We start from the raw sequence: 19,657 nt of genomic DNA on the forward strand, positions 1-19,657 counted from the left end.
GAAACCGATAAGAGATCGTCTATCCTGGCGCAGAATTATTCTCTGACTGTAACGTTTATCATACAGGAAATTTTTTGGAACTAAAGCAAGTTGTAGGCGACAAGTAGATCAAAATTTATCGGAGGAGATGGTTGTACTGAGAAAAAAATATCACAAGCGAATGTGACTTCTTCTCAGATCCTGCAACTGTTTAAATCTTATTGCCCATGTTCGACTGTCTTTGAATCTCCGCATGTTGAAACGTGGTTTTAAATTGATTTTCTTGAGCTGTAGCCGAAATTGGTATTGAACGCCAAAAATTGGCTTTGAATTTTCCAAGCTCTGACGAAGGCGATAACACCGAAACGTTAGCCGTTGTTTAATAAAGACGATCAATACCAATCTCGGCTACAGCTCAAGAAAATCGATTTAAAACTATGTTTAAATCTTGTTAAGCAGCGCATTTATTTTGCTTCTTCTGTCTGCACGCAGAGGAACCAAAAGCAACCGGAGTAGCGCATAGGTACTGCATCGATGCTGTGAAGTAGAAGATAGATGGAAAAAGGCTCAAGTCAGGAGAAGTTCTCCGATTTTTTAGATGGCAATAAAGTAATATCAGAGATTTAGTGTAGTAGTGGAATGCACCGTGTCGTAAGCATAGTCTGAACATGTACATCTGAATAGCTGAATTATCACTTAAACACCTTTTGCCAAATTTTTCTTCACAAACTTTTATACAATTCTTCAAAAACCTGTAGACTTATACGATTTTGAGTGTACGAAATGCTGATTCTATCGCAATGCAGAAATTAGTAGTGTAAGCATGGCATTAATATAAATATTAAGGCGCGAGAACAAAAGCATGAAGAAAAAAATCAGAGCTCTAAAAAGGTTCGAGCTGTTATGCAGCCTGGATGCCATTTGTAGGCTAGAGAGGCATACGATATCTCCACCTTAGATCTTTCCACGTCCATTTCAAGAATCGATTGAGTGAATTTAATTCGAAATGGATTCCAACACATACCTTAAAAGGAAAAGATGTGATAATAAGGAAAGGATAAGAGAAGATAAAGTCAACGGCGTTGATCAATCCCTATGGTTGTGATATGCTCACGCGCTCGACTTCAAATCAGCATCGTATGTGTTTATTCATCACATCAACTGAAGGATGATTAACTGGAGTTGACTCTGATGTGATTTCGAACTGGCGACCGCAAAGCCGATGCCGGCCCTCCTACTGGTTGCGCTACATCGGAATCCTTCTCAAGAACGCTGAAGTGGTTCTGCCAATTGAGAAGACCCATTACAACTGTCCATGGAATACTAATGGCTAATGATGTTGGTTGTCCTATCAAAAGAAAAATCAGCTGCTCACGAAGAGATGAAAGACTTTCCTGGTTTAGGGGGATGTCGACAGCAAAAATATTTTGAAGACACTCTTACCTGCTGCACTGAAACACTGTGCTGAGCGAATTGAATTATAGAAAAGAATTTTTGCCACTATCTTGTTTTCTCAACAACCGTTTCGGTTACTTCATTCAGTTTCAGCGGAGCACGGCAATAATCATTGAGTAAAAACAGATACAAGTTATGTTGTTTGTAATACTCTGAGGGGAAATTACCATGTCGTTTATTTCTTACTCCATTGAGCATCATTGCGAGGTGATTACGGTGACTTTTTCTAATTTGTCCACGCAGAAAACGCTCGAATAGTAATAGAAACATTCCTATAGTTCAACCAAAAACGCGTGATCTCTGCACTGCGTTTCGTTGCGCTTCCAGTGGTGAACAGTACACAACGGGACCTACTCCTGACACCACCGTAGCTCGGACTGCAATTCTGCCATTGCCACTGTTACAGTGAAGTACTTCTGGCTACACTTGAGCGCTTGAAAGCGGCGCCACATGTATGTAATCGCTTATGTGCCGCGTAAATCACAATTTCTCGAAGTTACTGCGAGTAAACGCTGTCTTTACTTAAGGATTCGTCATACCCAAAAAGTAAGTTACTTTCAAAAATCAGAAGGAACTCTCATCTTGCTGAGTACTTGTGAAGTCGCATTGCCACAATTCTCTGAGAATCTGTTGTCATCAACTGAGAGGACCAGAATTTTTTAAGAGAAGAACCTCTCAAATTTAGGTGTCACGTGTTTGATTTCTCCTTTTAAACGATGCCTATGTAGCTTAATTAATTAAATTTGAATCGGTGAAAAAAACAGACAGAGCAGTGATTTGAGATAAATTTTAGTAATAAAATAGATGAGATTGTGAAGAAAAATTTTCGTCCATAGTTCCTTGGTGAAATCTAAATTACAAACAGCAATAGATGTCCTTGAGATTGGGGCAACGTTCACTTCTGTGAAGATATTGACGAGAAATGGACGTGTAGTCTCACTTCTCCTTTGTTGATGCTCTACTTCTTCTCATCTACCAGAGGGAAAAAACCAGAGGTACATCAATACTCATTCCACTCAATCCTTGCAGATTTAGGGGAAGTTGCGAAATAAAACAAGGTAAGATGAAACGCTTTTGGCGTAAAAGGAAAAACAAAAAAATTGTCCCAAAAATCCAGTTCACACTCCTACAAATTTTTTTTTTTACAAACAATCGCAGTCAATTTGTTGATAGTCCAATTTAGCAACAGCCAAGATTGTTAAAAAAATTTATTACGGCTAACGTTTCGGCGTTGTCGCCTTCGTCAGAGCCTGGAAAGTAAGAACATTTGCAATATATCCTCTCAAATGCCTCATCCAGAACAAGTCATCATCCCCTAGGATATTACACCTGGAAACAAAAACCAAAAGAGCCTTATTAGTTGTGCCTACCTCAGTAGCCGCGTTGCCGTGATGTTAGCGGATATCCGCGTGGTGCAATCGCTCCGCTAATACTAATTAGGATAAGACCAGCATATGACCCCGTAGATCAGAAGCCGCAAGGGTCTTGATACAGAGCCAGCTCGTTGGTCACGGCTATGCATTCTTCCTTTCCATTCATTTTTGCCTTTAGCGTTTATACAAAACGCCTCCAATGTTCTGCGAGCTAAAATTCCGGGTTCGCAGTCAATGTTTCAGTGGTTGAATTAATTCAGCACTCTTCCATTCACGTCAGCAAAAAAAAATAAATGATATGATTGCTAAATTAAACTAATAAATAAATTCGAAATCTGTCCCATGCTTTCTCCCAGTGAGAAGTTTTCTGTCTGAGAAGAGCTTCAAATCAGAGAGGACCAAAGTAGGCAGATTAGGTCGTCTGCGGCAAGACCACAAAATTTAGTTCGTGAAGTTTGGTTACCACCACAACCCAAGAAATACAACAGGATAAAAAAAAATACTTTTTGAAAAATGGCCTAATAGAACCAACTCAAAGTACCTTGTTGATGAAAGGTGGGTCGAGTACTGGATCTCTGGTAAATTTGGCTGGTAAATTGTTCTGGAAGATGAATTTAAGAGGATACGTAATCTTCTGCCCCTTCCAAATCATACGAAGGCGTTGATAAATTAGGTGTAAGATGATTGTTAACAGTTTTGGTCTCTTTTCTAATGAGTCATCTAAACTTGAGAACTTACGATTTACGTAGCACACAGCAAAGCTTTAGGCAGCATTGAGTTATCACGATATTCAAAGCAGAATCTCAAACAGTCGGATAATAATGAATAAATAGCGCAATGAAAGAAGAAAATTAGTCTCAGTGTAGCGTAGCTTTTATGTCATTTTCTCCGTTTTACACTTTTAGTTTATTGTGCTTATTATTTTCCTGAGGAATTCGATTCGTTTCAACTAAAATAAACCTCCTCTGTCGAAAAATTGGCTCTTCACCTGCAACTAGAAAGCCATGTATTCTTGACTTTTCAGAATTGAAGGAAACGGAATTTTCTATTTAATTTCAAAATATAAGAGCCTAAACGTCTCGGGCGTGTCAATCAACTTGGGACCTCAAAAATTCCGAATTGAAGTGAACCATGTGAGCCACCGCGTTCACATCAATTCGGAATCTTCTGAGTTTTAGGAACGTGTAACTGGCCTATACAACGACTTGCGGGGACTAGCTGATGTGTCGAGTTCTTATCCTCTCAGACAAGTCTGGTACCAATTTACCGACCCCGGAGAGATGAAGTGCTTGGTGATCACCAAAGCCGATTCGAACCTCGTATCGATCGTACAGGAAGCAGAACCTCTAACTGAGTGCGCTACACCAGCCCTTTCAAAATATATTCTCTTAAACAGATAAGTTACTTTCCTTGCTTTGTGGAGAAGACGTCAACCTGGAAACTTTCCATAAAAAAGACTTTCCCGTGGATAATTGTTTTCTTCGTATTTGAATTTAATAGTTTTGACTACTTTAATTGTAGGTTCTATTTTGAAGTCAATTGATGAGCATCGATTAGTAGCAACGGCTCGTCCACCTAATCACTTGCTATCGTCGTCGGCGCTGGTTGTGGTGGTGGGGGGTCGGCTTGCTTGTATTTGCGTAGTGACACAAGGGTTGGCTGTTTGCTCACCTCTCGCTCCACCAGCACCGAGCTGGAACACCTGCGCTATTCGCCGCATCAATATTCGTACCGCTGCCCTCTCTGGTACATAGATCCTTATCCGTCTACAGACTGTTTTCGGATTAGTCTCTAACCTCTTTGTGTACTCATACGGTCTTGTAAATAACTTGTTTCGACTTATTGTTCCAATGTTGACAGTAAACTAACAGCAGTTTCCATCTCACGTGTTGAAATCTATAAAAACGTAGCTAAAAATAGCGCTCTTCGCAATTTCAAATGCGCCGAAAAGGAAATGTCTGCTGTGCTCGAAGCCCTATGTCTTATCGCTTATTCGAAGATCTTGTATCTTAGTGAGAACTCCCTGAAAACAGATGCATGCAATTTTAAAATGATTTTCTATTATATATACACATATATGTACACATATATCAATTCTAATATCCACATTTGTAGACGAAAAATTACAAGCATGAAAGATTCGTAACTAAACTTGACTAACTCTATATCCCAACGTCCCACTCTTTTCAGGCGCTAAATTTGACTGTCAACAAACTTTTTGCCATTCAGCAAAGATGGCCACAAAAAAGTAGGATCCGGACATAGCAAAGTTTGCTTTGTTGAGAGCACCACCTTCTGTGAAAACGTAGAAAACAAGTTCATTCCCTCCCATGCTAAAAGCTAAAACGATGATTCCACGATGGTTTAGGATGATTCATGCTTTCATGGTTTCCACATACAAATGACAACAACGCGGCATATGATCTTCTTCCCCACATTTAACATTCGCGGTTGAAATGGGATTTTATCGAACATTTTGTCGTGAATTTCCATCGTGTAGCAAAATGTGAGCTGTCATGGGCTTCCTACAGAGAAAGTACTTCCTTCGAAGAAGAAGTTCTTCAAGAATTATCGAATTGTTCGGGGTGATGTCATGTTCTTGCGTTTTTACTTTTGCTGTTCAGTTGCTTAGTTTTTCCCTCGTTTCCTCTAAATTCCTCGTCCTTTCATGCCAGATCCTTTGAGGTCAATTCACGACTTCTTTTCATTTCGTTCCCCCTCCAGCTACAGACTTTCCTATCTGACTTCCGCTTATCTGCTATCGATTCTTAACGTTATCGTGCCTTCCAACGCACACGTGCGCTGAATCACTGCCCTTGGCAATACTCCGTCCGCACAATTCCACCCACACTATGGAGGCGGTTGGATGATACCACTCTCTCCTGAAGGTTCTGTGTAGTTTCTATGCCCACGCCATTAAAGCAATGTGATTTTAGAACACAATTAAGTGCAAAGCGAGTGCTGAATATTCAGAAATGCAGATGTGGAATGAGAAATTTGATGTCATTATTTTTGCTTGCAACATCATTCGATGTGTTCAGCATAATTATTTAAATACACCAGATACGCAAAAAAGAACAATCTCTAAGAACTCCTAACTAATGGGGCAGAATAAGGAAGGAAAATTCCGCACTACACTCTTTGCCCTACAATATCATAAATTATTACAGGTTATTTATTAATTATGGATTCATTCCGGTCCACAAACTATCTCTTGTAATGAGTTATGAGCGCTTAAGTGTATAATATCACCAAACACGAATTCTATTTGCATAATTTATTTTTCTCATATTTCCAAGATTTCTACACAAATGCTCTTCACGCTTAGTTCATTTTTATTTTTATTTTATATTTATTCTAATATCACATACACCAGAAGGCATTGAATGCACTCCTGGCCTTGAAGGTGTCGTTGGAATTTTAGCAAAATCTCAAGTGGAGATTCTTCGACCCTTACTTTTCCCTCAGATGCGCATTGATAATGAGAAACTGATACAAGTGTACACAAAACCACACGAATTACTTCACTTTGCCACCTGACTGGGAACCTATTATAGTTAGACATACGAATCCACAAACCAATCTTCGCGTTTTCTGGGATCATGCATGCATTTGCACAAAATACTAGGCGTGTGGAAAAATGAGCATTACAGTGAGACATTTCACGATTTGAATAGTTTTATTGCTATGAGAATAACGATTTGATGAGAACTGTGAGAAATATTGCGCGTTTTAAGCGCGCGATAACATTAACGAGATAAAATATTTAACATACTCGAGCTGTGGCTACTGGAGTACAGTTTCCTTCCTTCTGCTATTTGCGCTTTGCCGGGTTTGAAACTCGAAAAATGTGCATATTTATCAGAATTCATCCTAAATTACATTCTGAGACGTTGATTCAAAATATAAGAGCATTTGTATCTATATAGCTATGCATATCTTCAAAAAAGGCGTTTTTTCTATGTATATGATTAAAAAAGGGGCGGATGTGGTGTAGTGGTTAGAGGTTCCGCTTCCTGCACGATCGATCGGAAGTTCGAATCCGCCCTAGTGCTCACCAAGCACTTCTTTGGTACCAGTCTTGTCTGGGAGGATAAAAGCATTGACTTGACACATCGGCTAGCCACCGCAAGTCATTGTTTAAGCCAGTTACACGTTCGTGAACCTCAAACGATTCTGAATTGAAGTGAACGTGGGGGCGCATCCCAAGCGGATTGATTAACGCCAGAAACTTTATCCTTTATCCTTTATGATAAAAAAAAAATTGATGTTGCCGCCTAATTTATTCAACCGAATGTGCGCGCCTTCGATTTAAGCTAAGTGAATAAGAGAGAGGGTGTGTGCGCGTGTGTGCATGAAGCAGAGTTTCTCCGAGCGTGCGTTGCGACAGGCGCGTCGCGGTTATCCGGTTCAACACATGTGTGTTCAGCTTCCAAAGGCGCGCACTGTCGCATTTCTTCAACAATAATGTTGGGATTATTCTGTAAGTGGAGATGATGGGTTTTTTTTGCAATGAAACCGTGGGTGCACTGTTTCTTAGACCTAGATATTTTGAGTGAGTAGTTGAGCAACTGAGGATGATAACAGAAGACATTCGTGCTCCTAAGAGGGCCACTCAAACTTTTATTCGCTTTTATTCGAACATTACTTTTTAAATTCCGGTTAATGTACTCTGAACCTGAACAACAAATCCCATCATAATTGTCTCAGGTTTTTTCACATCACCAAAATACTCCGTGGATTTTCGACATGGTATTTTTTCCTGTGTCCGGTTTAGTGGCGTTAAAAAAAAACATCCTTCTCTGCCTTTCTCCTCGAATGAAAGAAGCTTTCAAATATCTTTTAAAAAAATGGCGTATTTTTCATATCTTGGTGGTTCCATTGATGGGATTATCCAGAAGTTTTTCTTCCAAAATACTGTAATTGAAGCTTTTGAACAGATTTCTTCAAAGAAAAACGTTTTTGGCGCGCGACCAAACGTGACTGTTTGAAAAATTCCCGTATTCAATGAAATCACGAAATTTGCTACGCAAACATTCAAAGAGTTTCTGCTTGTCAGAGGAATTTCCAAAGAAGATACTTGAGACTCATTTAATAGCGCACTAGAAGAAGGGATTTTCCCGGAAAAGGACAAGAAACATTTAACCATTTCTCCAGAAAATTCCTCTCGTTTATTCCTCTGCAATTCCCGATTGTACTACTCCTTTTGTCGTCGTTTTCTTAGAAGACCATACATTGTGTTGACAACTTATATGCGGTATAACGCATAGAATATCCGATTACTTGTATTGTTCCAGGAACTCATGCGGTTGCGGCTGTCACACGTCGCCCTCCTGGCAACATTTGCTTCTTTCGGTAAGCATACGGATAGATATTTTTGAGCAACTGTTACAGATTTTTTTTGCTCTTAGCTTTGTTCCAAAAAATACTCAAGCTCAATTTTCCCTAGAACACAAAGATTTTGGGGATTTCGAATACTTTCAAAAAATATTTCTGTATTTTCAGTGTACTACACAAATGCACAGGCACTTAACGATCCTATTACTCAGTACATTGAAGGCCGACTAGGGAATAGAAGGATATTCTGGTGCCCTAGCGGATACGGTATTCTTTCACATGTTTGCTATTTTTCTAAAGCATTTCCCGTCTATTTTCATGTTTATGTCTTTCCAAAATTCTTGTTATCGATCGCTTCCTTACTTATTCGGTTGCTATCCATGCAGTGGAGCGTTACCTGGTTCAGTAATACTGACAATTAACGGATTAGCAACCATTGATTCACGGTCGCATACACAACCTTCCAGCAATCCCATATCTGCTGACCATGAGCTAAAAATATGGGTTTAGGGTACCTGGCGTACTGCCCACAACCGACCGACTGGGACAATTACAATTGGTGCTGTACCTGGCCCTACATGGGCTCATGGAAACCGTCATGTTGTCCGTTCGCCATTCCCACCGGCGCTGTGGTCGCCATCATTATCGCATCCATAGTGCTAGTCGCAGGTGAGGTTAACTCGATGAGTTCACTGTAAACGGAACAAAGAGAGCTGCGAATACATAAAATTGAACTGCGCCTGTTCTGCTTACCAGCAAAGTTTGGAAGAGTAAGAGGTGAATCTTTAATCTCTTTCACGTAGTAAGACCATGGCAACTTTTTGCGAGAAATAATATTATTAAAATTAAACAAAGGCATAAGTCTAGTGGTTAGTTCTGAATGACGTCAACTATTTAAATGTACACTCGGCGCCAAATGTGTTCAGCCGGGTAAACGCCGCGCATCTACCGCCACGCACGCGTTCGATTGGAGACATTCGGCGTCCACGATTAATACTTTGTGAAACTTCTGGAGTGGAAAAGAGTCGCAACAAATCAGTAATATTGACTCAACCTAACCCTTTGTCTTTCCCATTCAGTTTCGAGTACAAGCTGTTTCGAACTAACGCGCTTACGCACTACCATCTACCATATTTATTATACATATTGATTTAGAAATTAAAGCTAAACTAAGAAAAAACATGAAATCAACTAATGTGAATCCCTAAGCTTGCTGTTGCGGTTTTACCTCAATCACGTGTTCCAAGAAAAGAGCGTCCTTAGCAGAAAAAATATAGAACTACAGGTAAAGGTAGATAAGGTAGATAGGATAACAGATGAAGTTTAACAGATAAAACTCGTCCCCACATCAATTTCTCAATGAATCAAAACACAGTTGTACGCATAAAGAATGGCCTCCACAAATGTCATTGAACATTTTTGTCCCTGTAATTTTTCGGTTGAGTGAAACCGTGGAATTATCTTCCCAACAACATTAGGATTAGAATTATCTGCTGTGAGTGTTCGAATAAGAAACATCCATGAAACAAAACTGAATAGAACTTTACAAACATGCGTCTCACTTCTAACAACAGAAATCTCTTTGACAAACTATCTCTTTCTTATACCACTTATCTTCCAGGCTGCCTTGCACTTATCCTTTTGTGCCGCTCTCAATAACCTAAGAGCTGATCAATGTCATAAAGTAAAGTTTAAAGTTTTTGGTGTTAATCAATCCGCCTGGGATGTCCCCCCTGGGATGATACTCTGCTTCCCGCCTGGGATGATACTCTGCTTCATACACACACGCGCACACCCTCTCTCTTACTCACTTAGCTTAAATCGAAGGCGCGCACATTCGGTTAAACAAATTAAGCGGCAACATCAAATTTTTTTATCATAAAGGATAAAGAATAAAGTTTCTGGCGTTAATCAATCCGCTTGGGATGCGTCCCACGTTCACTTCAATTCAGAATCGTTTGAGGTTCACGAACGTGTAACTGGCCTATACAATGACTTGCGGTGGCTAACCGATGTGTCAAGTCAGGGTTTTCATCCTCCCAGATAGGTCTGGTACCAATTTATCGACCCCGGAGGGATGAAATGCTTGGTGAGCACTAGGGCGGATTCGAACCTCCGATCGATCGTACAGGAAGCGGAACGTCTAACCGCTACACTACACTCGCCCGTATCAATGTCATACTGAAGATAAAACTAAATTAAGAATCTACGAACGAAAAACGTTTAATCAAATACCAACGATCGACAAAACGCAAGATGATGTTGAAATTATTTACGAAAACGAATTTACATGATATCCAGTCCCACTGTTTTCAAGTGGAAGTTGCTTAGATAACAATGAATTATCAGTCCCATGATGATTAATTGTTTTTACTATCCTATAAAATGTTCCATAGCAGTTTACAACTGTAGTGTTTAATGTGTTATTTAGGAGCTAGTCTATGGTACCATCAAAACGACACGAAGCACGGTGCAGTTGCGCAGCAGTAGTTCTCGAAGCGGTGTGGTGGAGCGTAGCGATGAGGATCGAGGGAGTACCTTTGTTAGCACCATTCTTTGCTGCAGTTCTCGATGGTCCCACATCAATTCGAACGCTAGCTCGACCGCACTGCTTTAAGCCCCGTCGCTTAGGCAACTGCTCCGTGTTTGATGTCGTCTAGACCCTAGTGTGCCTCTTCGACCTCTCAGGATCGAATAAGCTGACTAGTTTGCGCTACAAATGAGAAATTCCCTGCACAGCACTACCAGAGAGTGGTTCCGTAGTTTTCTGTGTACATAATGAACGAAGACCATGAAGCGCTTAGAAAATGCGCACTTTTACTCGAAAACCTTGATATGCATTGTGTATTCGAAACACCTTCGCAATCACTAATGTAGTCCATCTTGTTTGCAGTGCTGATCGGCTTGTCCTGTTGGTGCTGCTATTGTTGTCCTCTGTACAAACAACTGTACGAATACGAGGACGACTAGAAGGACTCACCGAATTCCCTCAAATCCTACAAACGATCCAACTCCTCAATTTTGATCGAAAAAAAACCATCGAATGGATGCTCCTTAGCTTCCTTAGGTCCACACTATTCTAACTGGTTGAGATCTATTTACACTTTCCCTCACTGAGGAAGTCCTATCTCTTTCAACTTTCACTTCATCTCACTTAATCAGTTATCCAAATGTATTTTTTCAATAAAGAAATGCAGTTCTACCAGGAGTTACGAGACTACTTGTAAGTATGATCTGGATCACTTCTTTTTTCTTGTGCTCAACAATGTGTGCTTTTGCTTGTTTGTTGACAGCTGCCGCTGAACCATTTCGGTTTTGATCTTGACATGTCGTTCCCCTCACTTCTAACTTTGATCTAACTTGCAGGACCATTGTGATATGTCTTTGTGAAGTTTTGTTCACAAACAAATATGACTCGTATGTGCAACATAAGATTTATTGCTGACGAATAAATATACTTTAAACAATCAACATGCAATCCAAAAGATGAACTAGAATCACTGTGTTTACAACTGACGAACGATTCAAACGCACTTGCAACCTCGATCTGTAACAAGAAAGAGATCTTCCTCTCAAAGGTGCCAACACCAAACAAATTCAAATTGACGCAGTCATTTCACAATGTATTTTAAAAAAAGATGATTATTTCGATATGTTAAACACACTTCAGGGATGTATACTCTCTACCATGTCAACACTGTTTTGCCACGGCCATGTAACTGAGACACTTTTTCGTAGGCCGATGGCAGTTCTTCAAAAGACAGCACCCGTTCCACTATCGGTACTATCTGTAACAGCACTAAGACTAACTTCCACAAATATTACAAGCCACTACTAAAAGTCTAGTTGCTACCTTTCCATCCATTGCAAATGCTGAAAGTTGTTTCATGCACTCTTCACTGGGGACGAAAAAAGCATACGAGTACCATCGTCCTCGTAAGGCACTCTAAGTAGTGTTCATCAAAGAAGGAAAAGCTAATTTTGTTATACAGTTACCTTGTAACTTCTACAGAAATGTTTTACTGCAGTAGAACCTAAGCCAAGCAGAAGACCATATCGATCGGTATCTCTCATCATCGGGCTGACCACGCTTACGTGAACGCTGTTGCGCCAAACTCCCATTACCTAAAAGAACAAGCTTACTCCCCATCCGAATTGTAGGCGCAATATTTCGACATGCACCGGCCATCGGAACGATCTGAAGCACTATTGATCGGTGCCGATCCTAGCGATGTCACTATGCTCACCAATATTTTGGAGTATGTTTGGCAATGAAGATACAATTTCAAATCCAGTCACCGCCAAATGCGTTGGTCCAGGCGGTGCAACGCATCCGCGGGACCCACACTTACTTGCTCTGCTCTGCACATACAGTCGGAACGTATTGTAATATGGCCACACAACATGCACTGGGTGAGAGCGTGCACAGAGCTCTCTCTGCAGTATGCAGAAAATCCGGAACTCCTCTCGATTTGCTTTTTATGTTTTCAACTACTTTTCTTTTGTATAATCATGCATGAACAGTCTTGGCCTTAAAAATTCGGTTCTTATAAATTTTACCGTTTGTTGTGTTCTGTGCTGCTTCTAAGTTCATAGTTTGTAGGGTTTCCACTTCTGTCCATTTTTCTGGATAATTGCGCATGATTAGTGTTCGCCATAATCGAAATAATAGTGAAATACCAAAATCCCGGAAGAATTCCTAACACAGTTACACAGAAATAAGGACAGAAATCCACTTCCTGCAATCTAGAGAAAGATATCATGGGATTTGGGAAGATATCCTGGATTCAAGAGAAGCCCTTGAATTAGTGAAAAATAGTTCTCTCTGTATTACGAAAGATTAAAAATGAGCACTAAAACGGACAGAAGACACAACAAAAAAGAACTGAGTAAAAAAAAATAATAAAACACTGCAAACTGATCTCACAGAAGAAGCAGAACGAACGATAAAACTAATGGAAAAAGACTTCACTAAAACTACGTGATAATATCCATGCACGATCATGAGAAATACTGGAAACCCATCAAACAAGCAAAAAAAGAGGTCTGGGAGTTTCCCGCATACTGCACAGCATAGTCGCGATATGTGAAGCCTGTGCTCCGACCCCCTTCACTTTTGGACGGTTGACGAAAGGGCCCCATCACTTTTGGATAGTTGGTGAAGGAATCCTCATCATTTGAGCTGCTCTGACGCGAACACAATCGAACTGTTCTCCTACTGTATATTTTGTCATCGTGGTGGGTACTCGGATTGTTCCAGTACTGTAATAGCATGTACTGACCTGCACTCAGAGCGCGAAAAAGGCCATGGAGCACAAGTGAATGGCTGAGTCAGTCGGTGCCCTAAAACTTATGCATTAGTCTTAGATGATCCACGACATGCAGGTTCAAGCTACTAAGAAAAAAGGAAGACAGAGCTCGAACTAGTACTGTTTTAACTTTACCAAATCTTCCACGAAATTGCAGCTGTGGGGCCACTCAGTGGTGCCCACAATTCTGGACGATCTGTCTCACCTTTTCTCTTAGTAACTTTAGTTTAAATATCGTAAATATCCAAGACTAATGCTTAGGTCTTAAGGCCCGATTTATTCAGTTATTTACTTACAGAAATACGAGGCCCATGAGAGGCCACCCCCAACCCCAATAAGTTCACGAGGGATGAATCATTAAGTCATATCACGTATTAATTCCAAAGAAAAAAAAGAAGCGAGAATGGATTAGCACGTCAACCGTTCTCGTCGTAAAAAGCTTCACCCCACGAATCTGGGGTGGTACGGATTTCGAGCGGGTAATGCCTACACGGGGTCGTAGATTGTGGGGAAGAGAATGATTCCGTTCATCTTTCCCTGTATCAGGGTAAACGGACGCCCCCAAAACGCTGTTTCTTACGACTTCCCCTATTGCAGCGCACCACTTTTGCGCCCTCCCGCCTGCAATCCGTCAGTATACAGTATACGATTTTACATATATCTTTTCGCGTGATTCTACCCACAGAGAATTCTGCGAGCGCCACTATCATTCACAGATAGACATGGTAAGGAAACTGATGTTCCAGTGATCTACTCAAAGAAGAATACCGTATCACTCCATCTGGCCAGCTCCGTGTCAACACAGTCTAGAATGACTTCGAAAGGTCCTTCGGCTATCAGTTGATCACAGACATCAGTCGCTCGGTAATCCACAGGAATAGCACCAAGTTTTCGCACAGCATCAGCGCTCAAAACTACAGCATCACAGTTATTACGTGATCATCTAATAAACGACTTACTTTATTTAAAACTTACCTTTCACTTGAGCAGGTGACGACAACCTTACGAACTCCCCAGGCTTTGAGCATTTGGATTGCCATAGTCCCCAAACCTCCGGACCCACCATGAATCAAGACTCTTTCCTCTTCAATTAAAGCAGTTAAGAGGTTGGCATCGTTGACTGTTTATAGGGAGAGCAGAAAAATTACCAGGTGGTTTCCTAGGATTCATCCTCGCAACAGAGACAAGAGCCGCCCAAGCAGTGTTCGCAACATAAGGCAAGGCTGCAGCTTGAGAGAAATCGAGATTGGAAGGCTTATGAGCACAACAGGGCTCTTCCGTTACCACATACTCCGCATGGGACCCTTGCCAAATTGCAGGTACCACAGCCATCACCTTCACATATGTCACTGGACGAAAAAAGAAAAGGAAATTGTACTACAATTCTCACACCTCATCTCCAGGACGAAAGCTTTTTACTCCACCACCGACCATTTCCACAACACCAGCACAATCTCTCCCAGCAATTAGAGGATATCGACTAGCATTTAAGTTGCGCTCAGCGACTTGTTTCCACGTCCCAAGGATATCATTACCGTAACCTTTCACCATAAACGTGTCGACTGGGTTCACACTGGCCGCCTGAAATAAAATGTTTCCTGTGAGCAGTGCATACGTAACTACTGCTGCAAATCCTACCTCACGCCTCAGGCGGCACAGCGGTGGCCCTGGCCGTCGGGCGGCTAGCGAGACTTCGTCTCGGCAGGTTCAACCATGCCACAAAGGTGTCCAGCTAGTAGCCCGGTCCTTGGGTCAAGGCTACAGGCTAGCTAAGTGAGGAGGTAGTACGACGATTCCGGTGCCAGGCTGCTAGCTTGCTAGTGCGACAAGCCGACCGAGGACAATACCCCGTCGCGTCATAGTGCTAATGTCTACTATGTGTTTTTCAGAAGATAGGGCATCCCCCACGCGCATTGTCCTCGCCCGGGCAGTGTGGCAAATATGCTAGGGATACCGGGGGATAAAGTCTCCAAGTCAAGGGAATTAGACGAAGGCTGCAAGCTCATCTACCACGGCACACCAAATCGCAATGGCCTTGGTATCATATTGAACGAGACGTTTAGAAACAGCGTCACAGCGGTGGATCGACTATCGGATCGCCTGATGGCAGTAAAAGTAGACACAGGAGAAGTGGAATTGCGAGTCGTCTCTGCTTATGCGTCACAGGTGGACTGTAGTGAAGAAGAGAAGGTGTGCTTTTGGGAAGATCTGGACCAGTACGTCCAATCCCTGGAATGCAAAGAAGTACTTCTAATCGGAGGAGACTTCAACGGATATGCCGGTTCTCGGAAAGACGGGTTCGAGAGTTGTCATGGTGGATACGGTTATGGAGCTCGTAACGACGACGGGTTGCGAATCCTAGAGTATGCTGTTGCAAGTGACTTGAACACTTCTAACACGCAGTATTAGAAAAGAAAATCGCATTTGACACCAGCGGCGGTCGTGAAACACAAATGAATTTCTGGGTGTTACGCCGACGAGATCGCCGACTTCTGCAGGATTCAAAAGTCATCCCTACAAACCATGTCGCTGCCCAACACCATTTGCTCGTCATGGACTTGAAAATCTCCCGTCCAAGGAAGAGACATCCAAGGACTGAAACACAGCGCATCAAATGGTGGAATCTGAAGGATCGAAAGGAGCTATTTTTCGCGTCCGTGGCTCCATCTACACTTCCCCACAATAATCGTAGTGCGGAGAAAATGTGGTCGTCTACTTCCAGCATTATACGCTTGACCGAGGATAACACTCTGGAAAAGACGGCTCTGGGTAAGCCCAATATACAAAAGGTTACGTGGTTTTGGAACGAGGACGTTCAGGCAATAATTCGTGAGAAGAAGTCCAAGTATAAGCTCTGGTGGAAGACACGTCAGTCCGAAGATCGGAGTGCTTACCTAGCGGGGAAGAGTGCGGCTAAGAAGGCACTCTCCAAGGCGAAGTCGGACCGCTTCAAGGCTGAGTAGGGCATGCTTGATACCAGAGAAGGCGAGCGGGCAGTGTATAGTTTAGTCAAAGGGCATCATCGCTCAACGTTGGATATGGAGCACACCAAGATCATTAAGGGAGCTGATGAAGCCCTTCTGTGTCGCTCTGGCCAGATCCTGGAGAGGTGGCGAGAGTACTACAATCACTTGTGTAACGAAGAGTTCTGTCATCCTCCCATCCCAATTGTTCCCAGCTTCGAGGGTCCTCTTCTACCAAATACTGCCGTCGAAGTCAGTGCTGCCCACGCAAAATGAAGTCGAACAAGGCAACCGGTCCTGATGACATACCTGTTGATATCTGGAAGCTGCTACGAGATCGAGGGTCCGTGTGGCTCGCAACTCTATTTAACAAGATCGTTGCGACTCCAGACGTTTGGCAAACTTCCGTGACCGTGCCTGTCTGGAAAGGGAAAGGAGACATCGCTGACTGCACTTCGTACAGGCTTATGCGACTGCTGTGCCATACGATAAAGGTTTTTGAACGTATCCTGGAAGTTCGTCTGAGGAAAATTGTCAGCGTTTCACTCAACCAGTGCGGCTTTGTGAAGGACTGCAGCACTATAGATGCTATCCATGCTGTCCGTATCCTCCCAGAGAAATATCGAGAGAAGAACTGCAGTGTGGATCTTACTTTTCTCGATCTCGAGAAGACTTTCGACCGTGTCCCACATGAGCTGTTATGGATTTCCAAGAGGTCGCATAGAGTAGCAGAAGAATATGTGCGGTGAACGAAGCTGGTTTATGCGAAGGCTACCAGCCTTGTGCTGCTGGAACAAGCAGGTCATTCCTTGTACAAGTAGGGGTTCATCAGGGTTCATCCCTCTCACCCCTGCTGTTCATACTGTGCATGGACATGATAACGGAATCCAGAAGCAGCCTCCGCGGACATTACTCTTTGCCGACGATGTCATACTCGCGTCGGAGTCTCGAGATGATCTCCAGAAACAAGTACAGTATTGGAAGGATCGGCTGCAGCAGCATGGATTGCGCCTCAATATATCAAAAACTAAGTACATGGAGTGCGGACCAAGGATAGAGGATGGTTAAATTCGTGTCGATGGCACCCAATCAAACAAGGTGGACTGTTTCAAGTACTTTGGATCCAAAGTGACTTCCAAAGGCGACATTGATAAAGAAGGTCGAGCACGTGTTAATGCGGCATGGATGAAATGGAAAATGGCAACAGGCGTACTGTGCGACAAAAAAAAGTCCCTGTTTGACTGAAGTCGAAGATCTTCTAGACGGTTGTGCGTCCTGTTGCCTTTTACGGATGCTGGCCGACGACAAAAGCCTTGGAAAGAGTGTTGCACGCTATGGAGATACGGATTTTGAGGTGGACGATAGGTGTAACGCTAAAAGTATCCAACGACACTGTACGTTCCATCTTCGGTGTCGCCCCGATAACTGAGAAGATGATGGAGGCGCGACAGATGGTTTGGTCACGTCTTGCGGCGAGAGAAAAATTCTGTTGATAAAACCGCCCTCAAGCTCCACGTTTCAGGCGTGAGGCCGCGCGGGAGGCCAAAGATTCGCTGGTTTGGACCGTGTGAAGGTGGATATGATACATAGATGCGCGTTTGTGTTGATGTAATGGATAGAACCAAATGGAAGACAAGAAGCAGAAAGACGGACCCTGCAAACACGCGGGACAAACGCTAGGAAGAAGAAGTACACACGTAACTGATGTCTCCCATCGCAAAAACAAGAGTTACCCAGGCAAATCATTAAGACTGTAGCTTCTTTCCGCCGTCAGCTGAATAACCCAAAAACCGAAAGTGGCGGAAAAGCACAGATGAAATTTCTGGAAAGGGAAAAATGTCGGCCAAAACTACCTTCGCATAGGTACACCGCTTACGCAATATTGCACCAAAAATCAAATGCCTGCTTGCTTCAGCCGAACTGCACTTTCAAGATGAAAAATCTTGACTGGGTGAGATGTCATTGATGGCAGAGGATGTGAGGGTAAAGTATACTTGGTAGGAGGCACTCAACCGCCCTCTTATTGAACTGCGCTCGACCTGCAATTATAGCGTAGAAAAACTCCCTGTTGCGCTAGACCGTTGCTAATAGATGCGGATTGCGGAGAAACCATATCTGAGCCCATCTTCGGTTTCGTTAATAGTACTACATGATATATTAGGTAATCATTTCCATTAGGCCTGTATGGAGAGTTTGGTGAAGTCAAAACATTATTAGTTCCGAGCTCTATCTTCCTTTTTTCTCTTAGTACCAATAGCCTCGATCTTTTGTAGATTTTAGAAAAGAAGTAAGTGCAAAGAAATACATTTGTCTCAAGAGAAAATCTATCTTACCTTAACCTTGATAAGGATTTGATTCGGCTTTGTGAGAACGGGCAAGGGAACAGTCTGCAATTGTAGCGGTTCTGCAGGAGATTGCACTTGCCATGCCCGCATTTGGGAAGTTCTTCCAGCTATACAACGGCAAGCACGAGTAATGAACATCCAACGCGTAAGCAACACTGACACTGGAAATACCCTAGCTTTTGCTGAGAAGCACAGCAAGTTGCTCAGGAATCGGCGATTCCGAGTTCTCGGGTACGGTAACGTCGCGAACCCGTAAACCACAGACAATATTGTCATCGTTCACATCTGCTTTAGCCGTTGAATTGGTTATTTTCCTTTCGTTTTGTATGAACTTCCATAACCATGGTTTTCATTCTTACTCCGTGATAATGTCTATAGTGAGCGAATTTCATCAGATTTTCGTGCCCCATAGGAAAGAGTGTTCCAAACACGTATAGAGATATTTTGATGCTGAATTAGACTAATTATAAAAACATTGGGGGAACTCTAAGTGTTTCTCACTTGCGATGACGTAGCAAATTCTTAGGTGGTATGCTTAGATAGCTCTAAAGCTGCTGTTAATCTTGCATTTCCCAACTAGTTGTATAGTTAAGGTTAGTTAGATGAAGAAGGTAGCCGTGAGCAGACGCGTAGTCCAAGCTTAGGTGTTGAAGCTTAAACCTTCGGTTTTAGCTAAAGCTTCTCAGCTGTGGCTGCAACTACAAAGATTGGAAACCTACGAGCTGATCACAGAACTTGCAGATTAAGAGATCTGAGGCTAAAACTACCAAGGTCAGACCCTGCGATCTAAAAACTAGGACTAAGACATCACTCACTCTCCATACCAGTTAGACCTGCACCTACATGAGTCATATTGCTCGCATACTTTGCGCTTAATTCCATCCAAACTAAGAAAT

General features: G+C 42.4%; 5 protein-coding genes across 7 annotated transcripts; 4 read left to right on the forward strand and 1 right to left on the reverse strand.

Moving 5' to 3' along the window:
- Positions 1 to 8,110: 8,110 nt before the first annotated feature.
- Positions 8,111 to 11,114, forward strand: RB195_006648 (uncharacterized protein; the record flags this gene model as incomplete). Its single annotated transcript, XM_064179845.1, has 4 exons — positions 8,111 to 8,162; positions 8,313 to 8,411; positions 8,655 to 8,813; positions 11,038 to 11,114. 4 exons carry the CDS (start codon positions 8,111 to 8,113, stop codon positions 11,112 to 11,114), a joined length of 387 nt encoding a protein of 128 aa, XP_064036770.1.
- A 489-nt stretch (positions 11,115 to 11,603) lies between these two features.
- RB195_006649 (uncharacterized protein) lies at positions 11,604 to 19,037 on the reverse strand (the record flags this gene model as incomplete). 3 transcript variants are annotated; one of them, XM_064179848.1, is made up of 10 exons in its annotated part: positions 11,604 to 11,691; positions 11,810 to 11,827; positions 11,871 to 11,932; positions 11,998 to 12,090; positions 12,141 to 12,269; positions 14,222 to 14,360; positions 14,429 to 14,537; positions 14,602 to 14,788; positions 14,846 to 15,034; positions 18,750 to 18,851. In XM_064179848.1, 10 exons carry the CDS (start codon positions 18,849 to 18,851, stop codon positions 11,604 to 11,606), a joined length of 1,116 nt encoding a protein of 371 aa, XP_064036771.1. The 3 variants fall into 3 exon arrangements, with proteins under 3 accessions (XP_064036771.1, XP_064036772.1, XP_064036775.1); XM_064179846.1 differs by lacking the exons at positions 11,604 to 11,691; positions 11,810 to 11,827; positions 18,750 to 18,851 and adding an exon at positions 15,166 to 15,168 and having other exon boundaries at positions 11,828 to 11,932; XM_064179847.1 differs by lacking the exons at positions 11,604 to 11,691; positions 11,810 to 11,827; positions 11,871 to 11,932; ... (4 more) ...; positions 14,602 to 14,788; positions 14,846 to 15,034 and having other exon boundaries at positions 18,741 to 19,037.
- Positions 15,395 to 15,862, forward strand: RB195_006650 (uncharacterized protein; the record flags this gene model as incomplete). Its single annotated transcript, XM_064179849.1, has 1 exon — positions 15,395 to 15,862. The coding sequence occupies one exon, from the start codon at positions 15,395 to 15,397 to the stop codon at positions 15,860 to 15,862; it is 468 nt and encodes a 155-aa protein (XP_064036773.1).
- On the forward strand, positions 15,907 to 16,416 carry RB195_006651 (uncharacterized protein; the record flags this gene model as incomplete). Its single annotated transcript, XM_064179850.1, has 1 exon — positions 15,907 to 16,416. One exon carries the CDS (start codon positions 15,907 to 15,909, stop codon positions 16,414 to 16,416), a length of 510 nt encoding a protein of 169 aa, XP_064036774.1.
- On the forward strand, positions 16,689 to 17,165 carry RB195_006652 (uncharacterized protein; the record flags this gene model as incomplete). Its single annotated transcript, XM_013441891.2, has 1 exon — positions 16,689 to 17,165. The coding sequence occupies one exon, from the start codon at positions 16,689 to 16,691 to the stop codon at positions 17,163 to 17,165; it is 477 nt and encodes a 158-aa protein (XP_013297345.2).
- Positions 19,038 to 19,657: the final 620 nt, after the last annotated feature.

The sequence above is a fragment of the Necator americanus genome, chromosome I (genome assembly GCF_031761385.1).
Source record: "Necator americanus strain Aroian chromosome I, whole genome shotgun sequence".
Classification (NCBI taxonomy): domain Eukaryota; kingdom Metazoa; phylum Nematoda; class Chromadorea; order Rhabditida; family Ancylostomatidae; genus Necator; species Necator americanus.